This window comes from Pistacia vera, unplaced genomic scaffold, assembly GCF_008641045.1.
Source record: "Pistacia vera cultivar Batoury unplaced genomic scaffold, PisVer_v2 Contig26, whole genome shotgun sequence".
Taxonomy (NCBI): Eukaryota; Viridiplantae; Streptophyta; class Magnoliopsida; order Sapindales; family Anacardiaceae; genus Pistacia; species Pistacia vera.
Window position 1 is genome coordinate 365,899 of NW_022196068.1, and position 22,623 is coordinate 388,521.

A 22,623-nucleotide genomic window follows, 5' to 3' on the forward strand; every position below is an offset into this window, starting at 1 on the left:
CGACTAAGTGTATCGCTTAAGCGACAAAAGGTTGTTCATACAAGATCGCTTAAGCGATATGACTCATCGCTTAAGCGATCATGCACCTTAAAACCGACTATTTTCCCATCACATGATTGCTTAAGCGACCAAGCGAAAAAGGGAGGAATCGCTTTAGCGATAAAACGGATCGCTTAAGCGATCATGCCATTGGGCTGATTGAATCTGCCCATCACATGATCGCTTAAGCGATCCAATATCGCTTAATCGACCAGGCAAAAAAGACAGGAATAGCTTTAGCAATATCACAGATCGCTTAAGCGATCATGCACCTTAAAACATATTTGAATCTGCCTATAACATGATCGATTAAGCGATGAAGATCGCTTAATCGACCAAGGGAAAAAGAGCGAAATCGCTTAAGCGATCATGATGGATCGCTTAAGAAATCATGCACCTTAGAACAGATTTTTAATCTGCCCATCACATGATCGCTTAAGCGATGAAGATCGCTTAATCGACCAAGGGAAAAAGAGCGAAATCGCTTAAGCGATCATGTGTGATCGCTTAAGAGATCATGCACCTTAGAACAGATTTTGAATCTGCCCATCACATGATCGCTTAAGCGATGAAGATCGCTTAATCGACCAAGGGAAAAAGAGCAAAATCGCTTAAGCCATCATGTGTGATCGCTTAAGAGATCATGCACCTTAGAACAGATTTTGAATCTGCCCATCACATGATCGCTTAAGCGATGAAGATCGCTTAATCGACCAAGGGAAAAAGAGCAAAATCGCTTAAGCCATCATGTGTGATCGCTTAAGAGATCATGCACCTTAGAACAGATTTTGAATCTGCCTATCACATGATCGCTTAAGCGATGAAGATCGCTTAATCGACCAAGCAAAAAAGAGCATAATCGCTTAAGCGATCATGTGTGATCACTTAAGAGATCATGCACCTTAGAACGGATTTTTAATCTGCCCATCACATGATCGCTTAATCGACCAAGCAAAAAAGAGCGTAATCGCTTAAGCGATCATTTGTGATCGCTTAAGAGATCATGCACCTTAGAACATATTTTTAATCTACCCATCACATGATGGCGTAAATGATATACGATCACTTAATCGACCTAGCGAAACAGAGAGGAATCGCTTAAGTGGTATCAAGGATCTCTTAAGCTATCATGCACCTTACAACTAGATTTTTTGTGCAAATGATTTTGCACAATTACGACTCCGTACATAAAATTGTTAGTTATTGGCAATTGTGTGATATAGACGTAAACAGTTTACACCATATATGTTTAATATAGATGTAAAAAAATTATATGTTTTATTAAAATAGAATAACAGTCATGTTCCACTGAACAAATCGTACACCCTAAAGGCATTTTATTGCTCGAAGTTTTAACATCTTTATGTTCGGAGAAAAGAAGAACCATATTTGTTCCGAGAACTTGCATGGTTACCTAGTTCTCTTGAACCCTATATATTTAATATAGACGGCCACATTCTACACCATATATGTTTGATATAGATGTACAAGAACTATATATTTAATAAAAATATAATAACGGTCATGGTTCACTGATCGAATCGTCAAACCAAAGATGTTAAGAGTTTGAGCAATAAAATGGCTTTAGGGTTAGGATATGGATAAAGAAGAAGACGGTTTTTGCTTGTGCAGATGGTTTTGCAGAGTTAGAGCTGGCTTCAATAAAATGGCTTTAGGGTTGAGGTGTACGATTCGTTCAGTGGAATATGACCATTATTATATTTTAATTAAACATTTAGTTCTTTTACATCTATATCAAACATATATAGTGTAGAATGTGGCCATCTATATTAAATATATAGGGTTCAAGAGAACTAGGTAACCATGCAAGTTCTCGGAACAAATATGGTTCTTCTTTTCTCTGAACATAAAGATGTTAAAACTTTGAGCAATAAAATGCCTTTAAGATGTACGCGATATCATAAATAGTAAACAAATCTTATCCTTCATTCTTCATAACATAAAGGGTGCGTTTGATTAAATATTCGTATCCATATTTCAAAAATGTTTGCTTGTTTAATTATTTAGAAATACTAGCTTATATTTTTAATTACTTTTGGGCCACTTAAGTTTATTAATAATCAAATACCCCTAGGAGTAATTTTAAAATTTAACAAATACACCCCCACCTACCGAAATATCACCGTCGGAAAAGGCCATATCGACGCCGGCATCCAGCCAGAAAAGTGCGTTACAACGCACACCGGTCACATCGACCACGGATGTTGCCCAAAAAGACCAGATCTACGACAAGATCTGCCGTAGATCTGGTATTTTAAGGCCAGATGTGGCTGTCATTGTGGCCTTTCCTTTGGCCGTCCATGACGGCCACATGTGGCCTTTTCTGGCGAGATCCAGCATCGATCTAATGGAAAAAAGCCACATCAGTGAATTACCACCGACGGGACGTTTGTAGGCTGTTATCACACATCCCGACGACTCTTGGTCGCTTACGCGATTTAAGATCGCTTAAGCGATCTCTTCTCAGGCAGAATCAAATCTGCCCAGATTTAGGATCTCTGGGATCGCTTAAGAGATGAATCGCTTTTACTCTTGGTAGGACCGCTTAAGCGATCTCTTCAACGATTTAGGATCGCTTAAGCGATCTCTTCCGAGGCAGAATCAAATCTACCCATATTTAGGATCTCTTAAGCGATCCTCCGTGATTGCTTAAGCGATGAATCGCTTTTACTCTTGGTCGCTTAAGTGATTTTAGATCGCTTAAGCGATCTCATACTGGGTAGAATCAAATCTGCCAAGATCTATGATCTCTTAAGCGATCCACTTGGATCACTTAAGTGATAAATCGCTTTAACTCTTGGTCGCTTAATCGATCTTGGATCGCTTAAGCGATCTCTTACTGGGCAAAATCAGATCTGCCCAGTTCTGTGATCGCTTAAACGATCCTACAGGATTGCCTAAACGATGAATCGCTTTTAATCATGATCGCTTAATCGATATTTGATCGCTTAAGCGATCACTTCCGACGCATCTGCCTAGATAAAGAATCGCTTAAGCGATCCATTGTATCTCTTAAGTGATTCTTCTTTTTCAAACTTGGTCGCTTAAGCCAGTTAAGATCTCTTAAGCGATCATTTGGGGAAAAATGTTGGTCGCTTAAGAGATATATGTGATCGCTCATATATCGCTTAATCGATCATGAGAAAAAGAGAAGAATCCTACATTTCTCCTGAATTATGTAATGATCTGTCGTTATAGAGGTAATTTTGAAATAACTGTGATTGTGATACATTCCGAGGCAGAATCATTTTCCTCCCAAATCCGAAAAGAATAAGCAGCAAAATGAAGTCATTTATATCAATCTAATCCATCACAAATAAAAATGTAAGAGGCATCAATGAATTGAAAGTTTAAACTTAAAATCATTCATAATAATGCCAAAACAGAATAAATCCTCAGCCACTTTGAGAAGCTTTCAAGTTCGGTATAATCACTGTCAGAGATCATTGTTTGGTACCATGCCTTGCCAGCAGCCTTGCTTGCAGATGCCGCCACTTTGAGAAGCTTTCAAATTCGGTTTAATCACTATCTGAGATCATTGTTTGGTACCATGCCTTGCCAGCAGCCTTGATTGCAGATGCCTCCTCCTGGCCACCAGCCTTGATTGCAGATGCCTTGCGGGCAGCCTACTCTGATAGCCCAAGCCAGTTTCAGAAGTTCCATCTCATTGTTTGCCAGCAACCTGTAAAATTTTCTCTCGTCACGAACCCAAGTTATGGAGTGCAAGATTGAGAAGTTCACTGAGTCCGTCTATGTCGGTAAAGCTCTGTATAACCCTAAATCTGTAGCATCAGCACCACAAGCTAAGTATAAACATGAACATCACATAAACTACAAAATTGAAAGTCCAAGTTCCAAACCTTTTGATTGGGTTGTAGTAACTCAAAACAGATCCATTTCCCCATGGAAGCACTCAACAGCCCAACGCTCGCGAAAGATGGTCATTGTTTCATCATTCAATCCGTCCATCAGGGTGTTGGTCATGTCGAACTGAATAAATTTGAGGGCATATGCCCCACAATCAGCACTGCAATAGGAAGAGCACATTAGCATTAGAATCAACTTATTTCACAATTGTATTATGTAAGTTAGTTTTATACAAAATTTACCTTGATTCATTTGTTGGGACAGGAACACGCTTGAGTGGCCACTTTCTCGTCAATGCTTCATCACCGAGGTGGTCAAACATCCTGCTGTTGCGTAACAGCCACGGGAACAACACGGACAGTGGCTCCAACTCGGCGTCCAACTGCCTGTCTCGACAAATTGTTGGGTTGTAGTCAAGGATCTTCAGCAACCTCTCCTCTAAGAGCGCGACAACTGCTATCCAGTGCATTTCCTTGACCAGGATGATGCAGTAGATGCTCTTAACCTTTGCCCAACTGTGGCCATATTTGGGCCTGTCCCCCATTACATACTGCATCATCTTGTCATCAAACCTAAAATCATTAGGGATGCAGTCCAAGTCTTCTGTGCCCGATCGTTTTCGTTTGGCTCCTTTTGCTACAGATGCATCAATGGCCTTTTTCAATAAATTGCGATATGTCGATACCAGCGTTTGGCCAAATGCCACATCGGTGATGGCACAATCGGGATACAGTAGATCACCATTGCTATTTTGTCGCAGCCTCATCAGTGCCAATACCTCATCAATGTGCTGCATCAAATAAAAACAACATGATAAGTATACAATACCTCATGGAAAAGATAAGCGAAAATAAGGAAAATTAAGCGAAAATAACTGACCGAGTCATGAAGCCACCTGCCCATCGTCAAAATCTCTCCAAACCATTCCTGAGAATAATCCTCGGTCTTACACTTTACAAGGGCATCACTTCCGGATTCATTGTAATAGGCATAGAAGGGTTTTTTTTTTCCTCCTGTATTGGCCTATATAAATCGACAGTGGACTCTATTTTTGCTTGCCTGCTTCCTCCCGCTTCCTTCATTTCTACATCCCCGCTTCTTTCGCCTCCCGCCTCAACCTCCTCTATTATAACTGCCCCACTGCCTCCAGCAACCTCCTTAACCTCCTCAATTTTGGCTTCTTCCTCACTTTGTTTCTTTGTTTTCCTCTTAATTCCACGTGTTAGTACAATGTAAGGCGATTTCACAAACCTGCTCTTTCGACTCTCTCTTCTCAGCCCAGATTGCACTTCAACCACCTTCAATACTCCACCAACTTCCTCCTCCACCCTAACAACTTTCTCTCCCACCTTATCCACTTTCTCTTCCACCCTTTTCAACTGCTCTTCCATCCTATCAAACCTGCCATAAACAGCTGTTGTAAAACTATCAAACAAACTGTTTATGAGGCCAACCACCTCACTCTCCCGACCCAAACGCCTCGGCAAAGCAGTACTTATTGTACCGGTTTGTTGAGGCATATGAACCTATTCCTCCCTCCCCTTCTCCTCCCTCCCACCGATTCCTGCTTCATCCTCCTCGGCGTCAACCACATTCTCAAGCAGTGGCCCTGCAACTGCCCTTACATATGTGACCCCTTGTAGCTCCCGCGTCAAGCAGTCTATCCCTTCATCCATTTCATCCTCCAGTGCTCGGAAAGATGTGACATAGTCCTATTACGCTTCACCCCCGGTAGCGGTGAGGAAGGGACGGACAACCCCCTGCAATAATAAACAAAATCAATTAGATTTAAGCGACATTTTAAAGCAAGTGCATATTCAAAAGCTTAATCCTTTAATCTTACCCGAGCTGATTGAATTTCAATCTCTATTTGCTCATAATCCCAATGGGTACACTTCTGCTCCTACCACCGCAACATCCTAGGAAATGTCTGTTGCACAACCGAAGAAGACCTAATCCTCCCCCTTGCCTTAGCCAGGACAGGGATGGGCTCATACATCCAAGCCTACATGGTAAAAAAACAGTCCATATCATAATTCAAACACATATATTAAAAAGAATATAACAAAAAGTTATTAATATTTACCTGCATTGCCCACGGGAAGCCAAACAAATTGTACGTGGCCTTTCTACCCTTCTTCGTCCATTGGGAGTGCTTTGATGCCAGCTCTTTTGCTTGCAGGGACTCCATGGTTTGCTTAAATGATAGTGGTCCCCACGGATAAGCATTAAAGAAATTCAAGTTGCTTACAAACATCACCCAATCAATATCAATGGCTTTTGTTGAGTCACCAGCCATTAGGATTGAATATAAGAACAAAACCAAGCATAGTTTGAACGTCTTTGAATCGTTAAACTCATCATTTATTAACCTTTCCTCTAATTCCTGTGCCTTAATAGACGTGTTCCCCGCCAAAACCTTGGTAGCCAACCTTTTGTCTGCCGGACTGTCCTTTATTCCTTTTGCCTCAACCTCACCTGGCAATTCCCCACATCATAAGCCAGTCACCAACGCATATTCCATCATCCCGAAACGTAGTGGCTTTCCATCCACCACGAACCACATTTTGTACATTTTGTTGCTTTTTATTGAGTGCAGCAACATATAATGCACTCCCGACCCCCAAAATGTCTTTTTCCATTTTGTGTCCATATCCCAAAATTGACTGAAACAAGTGTCTTTGAATCTCCTTTCACCATTCCTCAGTGTCTGTAAAATCCCCATTATTCTCGTTAAAACATCCCAACTTGACCTCACTGTCACCCGCATAGGGAAGTACGGTACCGTATCGTTTACACACTCCAACCTGTACTCTCTAAAGTTTATGCTCCGGAAAATCTGCATAATCTATATAAGCAGAATATCACCAAAAAAAATTAACCAAATCAAATATAAACAAAATACGCTCTGGAAAAATCGCTTAAGCGATGGGCAGATGATTCTGCCTCGTGAAAGATCGCTTAAGCGATCTTGCACGAGGCAAAATCAACATCTGCCTAGATCTTAGATCGTGTAAGCGATACAATCGCTTACGCGATTCATCGCTTTTACTGTTAAGCGATTTATAATAGCTTAAGCGACCCACAGTAAAAGGGATGAATCACTTTTACTCTGGGTCGCTTAAGCGATTACAGATCGCTTAAGAGATCTTCTACGAGGCAGAATCATCTGCCAGTCTAAGATCGCTTAAAGTATCACTTAAGCGATTCAACTCTTTTACTCTTAAGCGATCTGTAATCGCTTAAGAGTAAAAGAGGCCGAATCAACATCTGCCGCTTAAGCGATTCAACTCTTTTACTCTTAAGCGATTACAGATCACTTAAGAGATCTTCTACGAGGCAGAATCAACATCTGCCAGATCTAAGATCGCTTAAGCGATCATTTATATCACTTAAGCGATTCATTGCTTTTACTCTTAAGCGATCCTAAGTTGCTTAAGCGACCAAGAGTAAAAGCCATCAATCTCTTAAGCGATACAAAGGATCGCTTAATCGATCTTAGTTCTTATCAGATGTTCAGTATGCTTTGGACATTATCGCTTAAGTGATCCTACATCGCTTAAGCGATAGTACCGATAACTTTTCTTTAGCGGCCTCCTCCTCCTCCGCGGCCTCCTTTTCCTCGTCTGAACTCTCGCGGGACTCCTCTTCCTCTCCTGAATTCTGGCTAGCCTCCTTTTCCTCGCCAGAACCGTTTTGCTCATGTTCCCTCTCTTGTTGTGCCACCGTCATCTCCGCTGCTGGAACACCTTCACTGATTGGAACCTCCACCGGAGCAGCCATTGAACTGCTTGCGCCACTGGACTCTACGATTCGAAGAGGCGTTCGGTTTTCTTCGTCATTGTGAATGTTAGCCGTTGTTTTAAGAAAGGAAGAAGCTTTAGGGATTGAATTTGGGTTTGAAAATTTGTAAGAATGTGGACTGTTATCGTCGGAAATTGCACAGATACTTTTAGGGATTGAAGATATCGATTTTGCCTTAATTGGTTTCAATTAAGCGATTTGAATAGTTAGGGCCCTTTTGCAAATTTCAAATTTTAAAAACTTTCATTAATTATGATTTTGTCCTTATATGTTTTAATCTTTTCATTTTAACCTATTTTATATGTTTAATGGATCCTAACTGTGCCACGTCAGCTTCTCTAAATAAAAAAAAAAATGGTAAACAGTTTCAAGACCATTTTTTTAAATCCAAACTTGGGATGGCCGGTCAGCTAAATTTTCTCTATAATCCACCCCAAACCTCACAAAAGCCATGGCCACCATTGCTGCCACATCCACGATCCCAAAACTCATCCAAATTCTTCTCATAATCCTCTTTTCCTTCACCCTAACCTCTGCAAAATCCAACCACTTCTCCAAAACCCCTTTTCCAAAATCTCTTGGCCTTAAAAAGCAAAAGCTCAGCCACCTCCACTTCTACTGCCATGACATTGTCGGCAGCAAAACCCAAGCGCCGTTCGTGTCACGAGGCCGCCATGACCAACAAACACCCACTCTCTTCAGCCTAGATGCCAACAACACACAACTCAAATAAAGCAATTGGTTGTCTCAATCAAGCAACACCCACCCTCTTTGTGTAATTTTTTTGTTGTTTTTATATTCTGGTAAAAAAAATTCTTGGTCATTTCTATTGAATTTGTTGATGAAGATCTAAGTTTATTTATTTTGTTGATTAATCCGCAGTTGAGGAAGTTAGTTTAACGTGGAGTTGATGAAGTTGTAAATAGATTTGTTTAATTTTGTTGATGGGTGAGGACTGAGGAGTTATTGCGTTTGATGAAGCTGAAATGAAAGGGATAGATAAAAAAAAATGAAGAGCAAAAGTGATTTGGTAGGTCGTCGATCCATCGCAGGCTAAAGAACATAATTTTACATGTTTCTCTTTTCTTTTACCTCGGTTATTAAGGGTCTATTTTTGTATATAATTTTTCTTTTTTCTTGAAGTTTATTGAGAAAACAAGTAAAATGATCTTTATGCCAAGGGGAGTAGAAGAAGATAAAGATGGGAGGAGGGGATGAAGAAGAAGAAGAATATGGGAAAGTAGTTTGGTAATAGCAGAGAAGGGGATATATGGAGGGCAGTTTGGTAATAGCATCATTTGTATTTGTGTCAGAATTTAACCGTCACTAACAGTGTTACTTTAAGGGTGGGAATTTGAGATTTGTGAAACCAGGGGTGGAAACTTGCTTTTTCGCTAAACCTTGGGTGGGAACACATCGTTTACTCCAGGGGTGAGCACGGGTAGCGGGTAGAACCGAAACCTGTGGATAGAATTGAAATCAGAACCGGAATCTACCCGAAACAGGCACTGTACAGGTAGGTCTGGTTCCATTTTATTGGAACCGACACTGTGCGGTTTTGGTTCCGGTTCTTATGTGTGGAGGAACCAGAACCGAAACCAAAACCTGGAAAAAGAACCTAAAAATGGAACCTGCTTGGAACCTATAGCGGGTACCCGATTTAGAACCTGTTTGGAACCGATTTTTAGAACCTGTTTTGGACCCTATTTTGGAACTTTGACTGCAATGAAATATTTGTGAAATGTGAATAATGGGGGGTTTCTATTATTTTACATATAAAAAAATTTAAAATAAAAAAAGTTAAATTTTTAGAATAACCTAATTAAATAAATACACAATTATATTTATTACATATAAACTACACCATATTAAAAACTTTAATTATTATAATATATTAATATTAAAGTTTTGATTAATTAAGTGAATAATTATAATTATAATCTAATTAAAAGCGTTTTAATGTTATTAAAAGAATTATTTTTGAATAAAATAGTATATTTGATTGAATAATAATATATTTAGTTATTTACTTCAATTATCAAGTTCTAAATATATCTATAGTAAATTAGCAATTAATTAATTATATATGATAAATTGATAAACATTAATAAATTTAATTACTAGTTAAATATCATACTTAATCAATTATAACATTACATTATAGTTAAATGATTACTTAATTAATTGTAATTTTATAACATTACTTAATTGCAGTATGTAAGTTTTATACACAATTTACCTCGCCTCATTAGTCGGAACACGTGCTCGTGTGACCACTTTCCCGTCAGTAATTCATCACCCAAGTGCTCAAACATCCCGTTGTCTCGTAAAAGCCGCAGGAACAACTTACACAGTGGTTGCATCACTGTGTTCAGCGTTCTCTCCTGACAAATACTCCAGTTGCAATCAAGGATCTGCACCAAGCCCTCCTCAAGTACCCAAATGATGGTTATCTAATGCATTTGTTTAATATTCACGATGCAGTATACTATTTTCACATTTGCCCAACTATTGTCACATTTGGGCCTTTGCCCGCTTACATACTGGATCATCCTCTCACCAAACTGATAATATGCAAAGACACCATTAAACTCCTCTGCGGCCATTCTTTTCTGCTTGTCTCCCCTTGTTGTAATTCTATCATTAGCCTTTTTCATTAACGTCTCATATATACTTACTAGGCACTGGCCAAAGGACACATCGGTGATGACACATTATTGATAAAAAATATCACAATTAGTACTCTATCGCATCCTCATCAGTGTCAACACCTTGTCAATATACTACATCAGATCAAAACAAGATGATAAGTGTCTTGGCAAACACAAGCAATTTGTTTAGAAAAAAACAGATCGCTTAAGCGATCACAAAATACCTTATGAGAAACATAAGCAAAAATATGGAAAAATAACTCATTGAGTCGTCAAGCGAACAACATATTCTCAACATTTGATCAAACCACTTCTGGGAATAATCCTCGGTCTTGCAATTGACACAAACGTCACTTCCTTCGTCATTGTAATAGGCATAAAATAATTTTTTCTGTTCCTCATCTATTGGCCTAAACAAATCAACCTTTAAATCCTTCCATTTAACTTTCCCACTTCCTCCGACTTCCTCCTTATCATCCTCTTTCGCTTCTCCACTTCCACTAACGTCTTCTTTATCTTTCTTAGTTCTCCTCTTCTTATCATACCTTATTTCCATGAATGGAGATTTCACATGCTTGCCCTTTTGGTTCTTTCTTTTCTTAGGTTGCACTTCAACCATTTCCCAAACCCCATCAAGTTTCTCCTCCACGCTTTGCATCATCTCTTCCATTTTATCTACCTTCTCACAAATGATGGTGTTGAAACGGTCAAACTTGCGGTGTAGACTGTTTATGAGGTCAACCAACTCATTCTGTAGATGCCTTGCCAAATCGGTACTTGTTGTACCGGTTTGCCAATTTGGAGGATCTGGCCATCGACAGTCGCAATATGGTCATCGTTGTCTGTCAACGATGGTCAAGATTTGGCTGTCGTTGACTGTCAACGACGGCCATTTCTTTGGTCATCGCTGATGGCCAGATCTGGCCTTTTCTGGCCAGATCCACTATAGATCTGGCCAGAAAAGGCCATATGGTGAATTATCGGCCAGTTCCGATCGTGGTGTAGGCTGTTGTGACAGATTCCGACTACGATCAATGATGGTTGCCAGAATCTGGCAAGTATGGGTGGGTGGGGGCATTTTTGTTAATTTTTAAACTTTTTTCTGGGGGTATTTAATGAAATTAATAAACTTAACGGGTCTAATAATAATTAAAAAAATATACTAATATTTCTCAAATAATTTGCCAAACAATATTTTGAGAATATGGGTAGAAAATGTGCCAAACGCACCCAAACATATCCACTTTTTTTAGGGATGTATATACCCAAGCCTGGGCCGAACTTTCACGGGTTAGACCCGTGTACATAAGAAACTGCAACCCGTGTCTAGGAAAAAGCTTGGGTTTTTAATACCCGACCCTGGCCTACCGAGGCTTCAAGCCCAAGTTTGGTTTATATGATAACAGATCTTTTTGAAATTTTATTTTATGTGAGCAACCGGAGGGCTTCTAGAGTTTTGCTTGGTAGAACGGGGAGCAATATGTAATCTTTTAGGGGTTTAACTGTAATTTCTTAAAAGTTTTGCAACTTTGTACAATGTAAATAAAAATAATATCATTTTGCTACACATATTTAGGTAAAATCCTAGCCATTCAACCTATCCCACACGGGTCAAGACTCACAAGATGGATAACTTTTGTTATTAATAACCATATCTACTCAGTGTCTCCCTGTCACGGGTAAGTAATGAGGACTTAAATGCAAGCACCAGAAATGGCAGAAAAAACAAACAGAAATTATTTGGGGACTTAAAGACAGTCTACACATGCGCACACGCAAAAGTAGACACACAGATGACTAGTTCATACACAAAGAATCTGCATAATAAGATAATCAAGATAAGAGTCAAAATTAGAGTTCACACCGACTTTCATCTTAATTTTAATATTATATTGCCAATCTTACAGTTGCTACTTTGTCAGATGTTGAAAGTTGAAACTATGGAGCCAGAAGTTTTGACCTTAATGGTCACAAGCACATGCCTAGCATGTGCATCTTTCATACTTTCTTGACTGATGATGATCATGTGATCCAATCTGGGCTTTAGAAATGGGATTTAAGTAACTATACCAAAACCCAAATCCCTTGGACATTGTGAAGCTCCAAACAATTAACTTCCAATGGAAATAATGGAAGAAGGAAACTCTCATGGAACACAAAAACAAGGGGGGCATCGTTTGGGGCCCTCAGATGGCCACTATATAAACATAAAGAGAAGTTATAATGCAATTTGTATCACTCAAGTCTTGTAGGCCATAAGATCTCACACAAATCACGACTCCTCGTTGCTTTTTCCCTTTTCCTAAGCTAATAATCCTATCCCTTTGAGACCAACACCGAATGCCTAGTAGTCATCCATTATGACACACACGAGGACAGCATTTTTTTAGTGTTTATATCACTTTCATAACCATCCTAATGTATTACGTTATGCATATGAAGCTAAACACATTCTGCGAAAACCATAAAGGCGCATGCGTTCTTCTTTTTTATGTTTGGACAGGTATGATAAACAAATTTATTTGGAAGAGTAAGAGAGATAAGATATAACATTGAATTAAAATGACGAAATTATATCTTCATTTCTGCTATATGAATTCCCAAGTCAACATTTATGCATAAAAAAAAAAAAAAAAAATCAAATTGATAAGGGACCTATTTTACACAAACATCTGGAGAGTAGATTATGTTTTGTGGAATTTAAAGATTTCTACCTATTACTGTTGTTGGGCCGCAGTAATACTTGTATAATCTCAGAGAACTGAGGGCGCTTTGATGGGAGATTGTTCCAGCACTTAGTCATGAGAGATTTCAGCATTTGTGGGCAGTCCTTGGGGATCTCGGGCCTTAGACCACAAGCAGCTATTCCAACTGCTGCTTGCACAGGTGAAAATGACGCATAGGCTGCCTCACCAGTCACCATCTCCCAAATCACCATTCCAAAACTATATACATTACTCATCCATGTCTCAGAAACACTCTCCGGGTCACCAGCAATAATCTGTACTCACCAAAAAGAGATTAGAGTAAGACACCAATTCGAATCTGCATCACTAATTTGACAGAATTGGAATATGTTAAAGAAATAGTCATAAACTTTGCACATCTACAATCATAACAAAATGAGTTAAAACTTATTGCAAAGGAAAACTTCTATAGTTAAAAGTATTTTATAACTCCATTATCATAATCTACTTCAAACTAGGCACATTCATTTTACACGTCCTAATGCTTCCAAGTAGGTAAAGAAATTCGGCAGAAAGCTTTCATCCACACAGTTCCAAGTTAGGTCTGGAAAGGGACTATTAATTATGCTAAATAACTTAAAGCTCCATTATGCGGGCTCCACTAATTAACCAATTTGCTAAAAGTGGAACTGCTACAATGTTGTGGCCAAGCTGATTAGTTTAATGGAGAATATATGAGTGCTTAAATAAAGGTAAACAACACATTAAATTATAAAAGCAATAATAATTATGATGACATGTTACGCATGCTCAAACAATGATTTTGGGGTAATTGATATAAAGTCTCTTTATAAGAGTTTACTAAACCTGAGAATTGTACCTAGGTACAATGAATCTAAATAGCATCCTAAAACATAAGAAAACAACATAATGTTCCATGAAAAATGAGCCCTTCTATTGAACACTAGAAAGGCTTATTCAGGTGAAACTGCTGTATCTTAATTTAGCAGAACACAATTGCTTTACTTTGAAGGATTTAAGGTTAAACCATAGCCTTAGTCTAAACACATACTACCCCAATATAATCAAGTTCAAATCCCCAGTTACATTATTAAAGATGTAGGGTATATCAGCAAGATATCTTGCAATTTACTAAACATCCACTGAAGACGAAGGATCCTAGTCTCCTAACACAGCCCGGTGTTATATACACATTGGACCACATCGGCAAAACCCTGGAATCATGGAAAAAAGATGAACCAGTTTAGCCTACATTTGCGCTTTGGGGTATCCATTTGGCATGAAAGCTACATTAACAATTTTTTTTTTTTTTTTTTTAATAGTGGAGGTATGTAAATGGTATCATCACTATGGCCATGCATATAGGCTCTAGAAGTTAGATTATTACTGAGATGAAGCGATTTTTTATGAACTGGATGATTAAGATCAATCGTAACTTGTTGTGGTAAAATGAGACAAGGAAATAACAGAATACAAACCTCAGGAGCAAGCCACCTGTAACCATCGGTTTCATACTCCATTGCCTCACCAACACTCTTGCAAGCAGTGACAATACCCATGTCCCCCAAGCAAGCATTACCATGTCTATCCAATAGAATCCTTTGTGTGTTCAAGTCTCTGTATGCAACACCATGGTCATTCATGAACTTGATCCCTTCAGCTACATCAGCAGCAATCCTAATTATCTCCTTAGTCTGAAGCTTCTTGTTTTTCATCATTAAGTCATGAACTGAACCGCCCTCCATCAACTTCGTCACTACACACAGCCCATGACTTTCATCTACACAAACACCATAAAACTGCAAAATATTCTTGTGCCCACAAGTCATCAACTCCAACAGATCTTTTCTCAGCTCAAACTCATACGAATTCCCCTTGTCACACCCTTTGAGCTTCTCAATTCCCACTTTTTTCCCCTTGTAAACTCCTTTAAAAGAATTGGGTCCAATCTGGTCAATAAACTCAAGATTATCTGAGTTCAACAGCCACTTCCCAATCTCTTCCCCACCGGATTGCATCGTCTGCCATTCATCAACCGATACAACAAACGAAGAAGTAGGTAACGGCATCTGAAGCTGAATTTTCATATTCAAATTCTCAACCCCACTTCTAAAGTTCTCCTCACCAGATTCCTCCTCAATCTCTCCAAAATCTCTCCCCTTCGCATTCTCCTCTTGGCACCCACAGAGCCCAAACGGGAGCTTCACTGATGTTTGTTTAGGCTTCTTAATAGCCGATTTAATTGCATTTTCAATCCTTGATTTAAACGACTTCTCGTGCCCAGCTTGAACTAACAGAAGAACAACCCCAAGAGTAAAGCCTTTCTTTTCAAAGATCTGTATCTTCTTGCAACAAATAGAAGCGTTATCTAATGCACCAGACATCGTTGGCCATGAAATTGATGAGTTACATGCAAATGTAAGCTTAAATACAGAACCCTGTACTTCATCATCGGACACTTCTTGAATCATTATAGCGGGACGCTCATCCCCTGACGCTTGCTCTATCAATTTTATATGTAAAAACACTTCTTTCATATCAAATCCCGCTTGCGCATAACTGTTTATATATTCACAATAATTAGAATGTCAAAATATAAAACAAAATTTGTAAAAAATACATTTATCTTTCTCAGTACCAACAGTAACGATACCTGAGCGGCAACGAATCATAATGCTTTCTAATATTAGAGACGAGCTTCTCCGGTAACTGACTTCCAGGATACAACTGCGTCAAGTTCCGTACAACACTCCCCCAAACAACCTTCCGACAACTCTCGATCTTAGACGTTGCCGTTTGGTTGTCACGTGCTCCTCCGGCAGCACCTGCGGCTGTCGCAGAGTCCAGATTCAACGTATTCTTAAGCGACGCAATCGCCTCGGACACGTTCCGACTCAACCGCTGAAACCGTTTCTGCATAACGGAAGAGTATTCCTTGGTCGGTCCGATATTCGCCGCCGCCACCGCCGCCGAGGTCTCCGGCGCTCCCTCGGACCTGTCGTTGGTCCGCATCAAGACTTGCTCCACCATGTCCTCGTCCGTGCTGGTCCGGCTCGACCAGCATTCGAGAGCTGCAGCCATTGGGTTGAGTTACTCCGAAATGTTGAACTCAAGCGTCGTGTTAAGTATTAGTAGCAGTAGATTTTAGGGTGACGTCGGTCATGTTCTTCTGGTTTGGTTTCTGACAGAGAGCGGGTGGAGAGTAATAAATAAACGATGGGGGTGTGAGTCTGATTGATCGAGAATGGTGATGACAAGCCATGATGAATGATGGATGGTGATGCTTTACTTCAGTGACGCTGAATCGCTGATTTTACTATTCATTTTGTATGTTAAACAAATATATATATTTTTTTTTTAAATCTTTATGATAATGTTTTTCACTTTATTATTACACAAATTATTAATGATTTAATTAAGGAGAGTATTAAAATGGTGTATTGTTGTTGTAACAATGTAACGTGACCCTAGTTATTAGGTGCACTAAGAAAATGATTGGGCAATATAGTAATATTATTATTATTGTGGGTTACAATTGCAACCTGAAATGATCACATTTATCAAGTATTAATGATGTATTATGTCAAAACATAACAAAATGGGTCATTAAAATCATATGTTACAAACCACTCTCTGATGGTCGGGTGAGACGATAGAGATTTTTGAGTATATTATTTAAAAGATCTTGAGTTCGATTTCTAACAGTTACTAATAGGGATGGTTACTAAAAGAGTAGTCATTGAAAAGTTTATTCGATCGTTAACTTCAGGTCCTGAAGATTCATCGAGAAGTGGACAAACTCCTCTGATAAAAAAAAAAATCTATTATATTAGATGCTAAAATAGAGTATTTAAGGTAGTTCAACCAATTTATATTCTCACTGACTTCTTAATGTATAATGTCCGTTTCTTTAATTTTCTTATTACGGACAACATTAAATAAAATTTAATCTAAATAAAATTAATATTAATTATTTTTTACAGTAAATAAATGGAATAAAGTGGGTTTATACATTCAAATCCGCGGTGGTAATATGGCGTTGGTGTATGTGAAAAGGTAGGACCAGTGGGGATGGAGGGCGGGATCAGGTGTTGGAGATTGGTCTGCCATGTGACGGCCCAGAGACAACAGTTTGGAAAATCATGAGAAAAAAGGTGAAATCTAGGCCGTTGATTTGGGGAAAATTTTGTGGGGATTCATATGCGGTTGGAGGCTACTTTCTGTTAAGTGGGACCAACTTATCTAAATCACGTTTTGATTGATTGTAAATCTTGTGTCCACTACCATTTTGATTCTTTTTAGCAAATGAAGTTTTGTACGGAATGTTTGGATCAACGGATTAGCAACTCTGACCTGGGCCCGACCAGCCCTTCTGGACAACATCTTCTTGGCTTAAATTAAGCCCACTTGCCACCGTTCGCCGCAGGTGTGAGCTGCTGTGCACAACAGGAGTCGTAATATTGCATTTTTGCGAGGTGTATGCAATCGTTAATGTCAAGGTTCGAAAAGATTACTTGAGTTGTATGTAAGTATGCCCGGTTAGAAAAAAGAAAATAATAATATCATTTGTTTTATTTTTTTACCTTATCTTATTCCTATCCTACAAAAAATACATATTTGTTTTCTTATTCTCAAAATTCAATATTATTTTATTCAACTATTTAAACCCCTTATCCTATTCCTATCCTAACAAAAAAAGTTTATAAATTGATAAAAAACACCTCCACCCACCAACATTTGCTAGAATCTATCGTAATGACGCACTATCGGTTGGATCTAATCGGTAGTGCGTCGATCTAGCATTTTTTAGTCAAATCCATTGTGGATCTAGTCGTTGATGGCCATATTTTTGGCTATATCTGGTCGTCAATGATGGCCAAGATATAGCCGTCATTGACGACCAGATCTGATTGTAGATCTGACCTTTTTCGGTTATATCCACCATAGATCTGGTCAGAAAAAGTCATATCGGTACACAACTAGTCAAATCCAATCAGTCATGCGCCATTATAGCAGATTCTGGCCACCTTCTAGTAGTGGTGGCCAGAATCTGGCAAATGTGAATAGGTGAGGTGTTTAGCTAAATTAACAAACCTAGTGAGTGCTTTTGTTAATTTTTAAATCCTACCTCGTAATCACAACCCAACTCAACTTTTTCAAAAATATTACTCAAAATAATTAAACAAACACAATTAATAAAAGCATCCATGGCATTCATCACCAAAACATCATAAAACGCTTGCTGAGGAGACATGATGGTCCACTGTCATTGTTGAAGATTGAAGATAAATGATGAAGTTCCTAGCAATGTATGCATTTTGTCCAGCTCTAAGCCATGGACACACATTTTACACACGAACTCCATTAATAGACACTCTAATTTATTTGACAATATCTCCTTAATTATAGAATGATGAGATTAGTGAATAGTGAATTAATTTGTTAACTTAATTGTTATATATATATATATGGTTAGAATCCCAACTTCATATGTATAACATTATTCTCGTGAAGTTTGTCAAAAAAACACTCACTCAAGCGAGATTAATATTATTATACCTCACTCGAGTAACTAGACTTGAACATCTCGAGTTTTTGCCATTTTTCTAAAAATTAGTTCTTCTGATTCAAGTGTCCAGCTTTAAGCCATGGATATACATTTTACACACAAACTCCATTAATGGACACTCCACTCAAACAAAATCCATTATCAAGACGACGATGAATGATTTGATCAAGTTGACCTTTGACTTTGAAAAATGATCAAATATATATATATATGAAATTAACTTTTAAATTATTTATCGTTTAAGAATTTAATTTGATATATTTAATAAATTATATAATGAATTTTATATCTATTATTTAATTGTACAAAGAACAAAATGAAAAAAATTTGTATATCTTTTTATATATTTTATAAAATAAATATCATTTGTAAAATTTGTTTGTCAAATTAAACTATTGTCAATTGTTTTGTGTTTCAATACTTCTTACTTACAAAAAACAAAAATCATATATATATATAAGGGTTAACTCACAATCCTTCACTTAAATCGAGGATGTTCAGATGAAAAATTGAACATGAGACCGTGTATCTATCCACACTGTCCCCAATTCATTCTAACAATTTAGACCACCCGTAAATGGGTTATATCAAAATATTGAAGTTAGGAAGAAAAAAAAGATAGATATAAAAAAATTGTATTTTGATGAATTATTTGAAGGGGTCGAAACATAAAAGTGAAATTACAACAAAAATTATAATATTTTACTATAAAAACTAGATAAATATTTGAATATTTTATTTATAGAAATTTATTATAGTTTAATTTGGAAATGTTGTTATTTGTGTTAACTTAATAACTTGTTCATTTAATAAATTTTCTTGGTTTTGTTTTACACTCGTTAAAGTATCATAAATTTATCTCATATCATCAAACACAATCATAAATATTAATTATAAAGAGCATTATAAATAAATACTCACATTTTTGTATAACTTATATCAAATATATTATTTATTATAAGTTTATTTATAATTGTATTGTTAAGTTTAATTAACGTCTTGACCCCTCAATTGAGTATCTGTCTACATCCATGAATAAAGGGTATCACATCATTAGTATAATTAATTAATACATATTTGTCACATGATTTTTTAATTTATATATATATATATAACACTAAAAACATTAAAGAGAAGAAAGAAAAGAAAAAAGCAGAACGAAAGAAGTGAAATTAATTGCGTGATTGAAGGAAGAAAATGCATACAATAATTGTAATTAGTATTGGAAATTTGGAATATCGTTGACTAACTAACAAAAAAATATATTTGAAAGTCAAGGAATTGAAGAAATTATCATTTCTCTTTCAATGNAACATAATATACACTCCTAAACATATGCAAAGTAATATATATATAGTAAAATCTTTCTATAGTGATACTTTATATAGGAATAAACTCTATATAGTCATAAAAAATTATATTCCCAATTTGGGATAGTTATAAGTAAGAATAAATTCCACATTGTAATAAGTTATAATTTTTCTAATTCCCGTCTTAAGAAAAATTGCCTCCACATGGTAATAATTATCTGTATATTGTAAAAAAATATATGGTATGTTACATTAAAAGTTTAAGATGAAATAAAATATTTATCTAAAGTTGTTTGAGACAATAATTTATGCTTTAGAGTTGTTACCACATATTTTAATTTGTAGGTACATTACTCGCTAGCGTGGGTATTTTCTTGTTAAAGCCAAAACATTTATAGCTTTTCAAGCATATTTAGAGCTTCTTGACATGAAACTTTTTGTATTTCTGTACTATCATCCTCATAATTATTTCCTTTCTCTTCCTGTTTAATTGTAGAGATAATTTCTTCTTTTATTAAAGCATACATGACTTGCTACTCATTTGGATGATTAAGGAAGACATTAATATTTATTCGATTAGTGTAGTGAAGTTGTCGAATTTGATCACTCAATTCTGTAATGACTCTTTGATTCCCCTCATCTACTTCATTTGTAACTTGCAATTCGTCGACATCGAGGGTCCTAATTTTGTAATGCTTTAAACAATTGACAATTGTTTGTGACTTCACATCAATTGTCATGCAGCAACTGTATTTATAATTCCATCAAGGACAGTTATCTTTGTTGGTTTCAAAACATGATCTTCTATCCGTTTCAAAAGTAGGAACTTCAAACGCTGAATTGAAACCCTAATATTATTAAAACATGAATTGAAATCCTAATATTGTACTACTAAAGCATGAATTAGGAAATAAGAAATTTTTTTAACTACACCTCTTTTAAATTATAACCTCCTAATAGTAATAAAATTAGTTAGTCCCACTATTATGACTATAAAGAGGTTTTACTCTATATATATATATATATATATATATATATATGTAAGTCTAAAAACATTAAAGAGAAGAAGAAAGAAAAGAGAATGAAAAGAAAAAAAGGGAGAGAGAAAGAAGTGAAATTAATTGCGTGATTGAAGGAAGAAAATGTATACAATAATTGTAATTAGTATTGGAAATTTGGATTACCGTTGACTAACTAACAAAAAAATATATTTGAAAGTCAAGGAATTGAAGAAATTATCATTTCTCTTTCAATGTTTTTATTTTTCTGTATTTTTTTTCTTTTCAAACAATTATGCTGAACACGTTTTTATTGTTATCTTTTGTACTAATTTCCTTGTTTAATTAAGATATAAGTATTGGAACTGGGGAAGTAGAGGCATGGGATACTGAGTGCTTCACAAAGCTTCGTCTGCTCCTTTAATTTCATCCACTGCAGGAAAGATCTTTATATCAGTCTATCATCCCTGTAACTTCGTCAACAAGGTCAGACTCGCACCATCTTTCAGTGCGGATCATGAATATATAGATATATAGATTTTGAGCTGTTCATCATTTTCATGGCATCCACGAGCAAGGTTAATGCTGAAGAAGAAGACGACGAAGCTGAAGAAGNTATTCACTTCTTCCCTGTAACGTAAGGGTACAATTCTACCAACTTCTTGCAGGTATTGTGCATCAATACAAAATTTTATGAGGATGATATCTTTTATACTTGCACTGTTGGAGAACCTTGGCCGTCAGATTTAGCATTCAATCAACGATCAAGATCAATTTTGGAGCTGTTCTTTAAAATGACAGCGTTCAAGTAATACCCAACGACGTCATTTTGGGCTTCACACTTCAACAAGAAGCTTGAGCAAAAGCAAGTTGTCCTAAAGGAGAAGCTTGAGCAAGAAGAAAACATTCAAGTTAAGGATCAAAAGGATTAAACATTTAACATTCAATTTCGTCTTGAAGACTATAGTGCATGAGAACTCTCCTAGGAAGATGAATGACAAAGGATATTTATTTACTCCAAAGGAGGACTTATTACTATACTTCAAGTATCACCCACCAGATTGAAACTTGAGGACGAGTTTATTTTTAAGAGGGGGAGTATGATGTAGGCAAAATAGTGTTAAATTAGGATTTAATTAGAATTTAATTTTGTTTCCCTTTCTTTATTTGATTTTCTTATTTATTTAGGGTTTCATATTAGAAATTCAAGTAGTTTTTTTATTTTAATTAGGAGTTTAGTTGATTTAAGAAGTTTTAATTTAGTTAAATTTTACTTTCTTATTTTATAATTAGTCAATAATTAAGATTTTATTTCCTTTTTTAATCGGGAACTTTGTTAGGGTTGGCGACCCTATATAAACTTATTATAGGTTTCTTTTGAAGAGATAGAATACTTAATGAATTATTCAGATTTATTTTAAATTTTAAGACTTAAGTTTTTATGATTGAGACTTGTTATTATTTTTAAAGGTATAACCAAGTACTAGCCTTATTTATTTATTTATTTTTTAGGCTATCTGGCTGCGTCGAAAATAGGGGTTCCTTTTTGCTGATCGTTGCGACCTGGAACTTTTAAAGCTGATGTGAACATGACCGTAGCAATTAGAGTTGCCACAACCATACATGAGCCTGCAATGTTTTTCATCCATCTCTCTC

The 22,623-nt window shown here is 36.8% G+C and overlaps 1 protein-coding gene across 1 annotated transcript; it reads right to left on the minus strand.

The window, feature by feature from the left end:
- Nucleotides 1–12,939: 12,939 nt before the first annotated feature.
- LOC116132751 lies at nucleotides 12,940–16,334 on the minus strand. The gene is made up of 3 exons (XM_031418419.1): nucleotides 15,744–16,334; nucleotides 14,569–15,649; nucleotides 12,940–13,383 (listed from the first exon to the last, which is right to left on the minus strand). Exons 1-3 carry the CDS (start codon nucleotides 16,169–16,171, stop codon nucleotides 13,093–13,095), a joined length of 1,800 nt encoding a protein of 599 aa, XP_031274279.1. The 5' UTR covers nucleotides 16,172–16,334; the 3' UTR covers nucleotides 12,940–13,092.
- Between the last annotated feature and the right edge of the window lie 6,289 nt (nucleotides 16,335–22,623).

Bases quoted from the DNA above. Each gene is read 5' to 3' on its own strand.
- LOC116132751 (XM_031418419.1), bottom strand. From the start codon at position 16,171: ATGGCTGCAGCTCTCGAATGCTGGTCGAGCCGGACCAGCACGGACGAG. The intron at 15,650-15,743 runs GTATCGTTACTG...ATATATAAACAG, and splicing joins TATGATTCGTTGCCGCTCAG to TTATGCGCAAGCGGGATTTG. The intron at 13,384-14,568 runs GTTTGTATTCTG...TGGTGAGTACAG, and splicing joins ACAGGTGGCTTGCTCCTGAG to ATTATTGCTGGTGACCCGGA.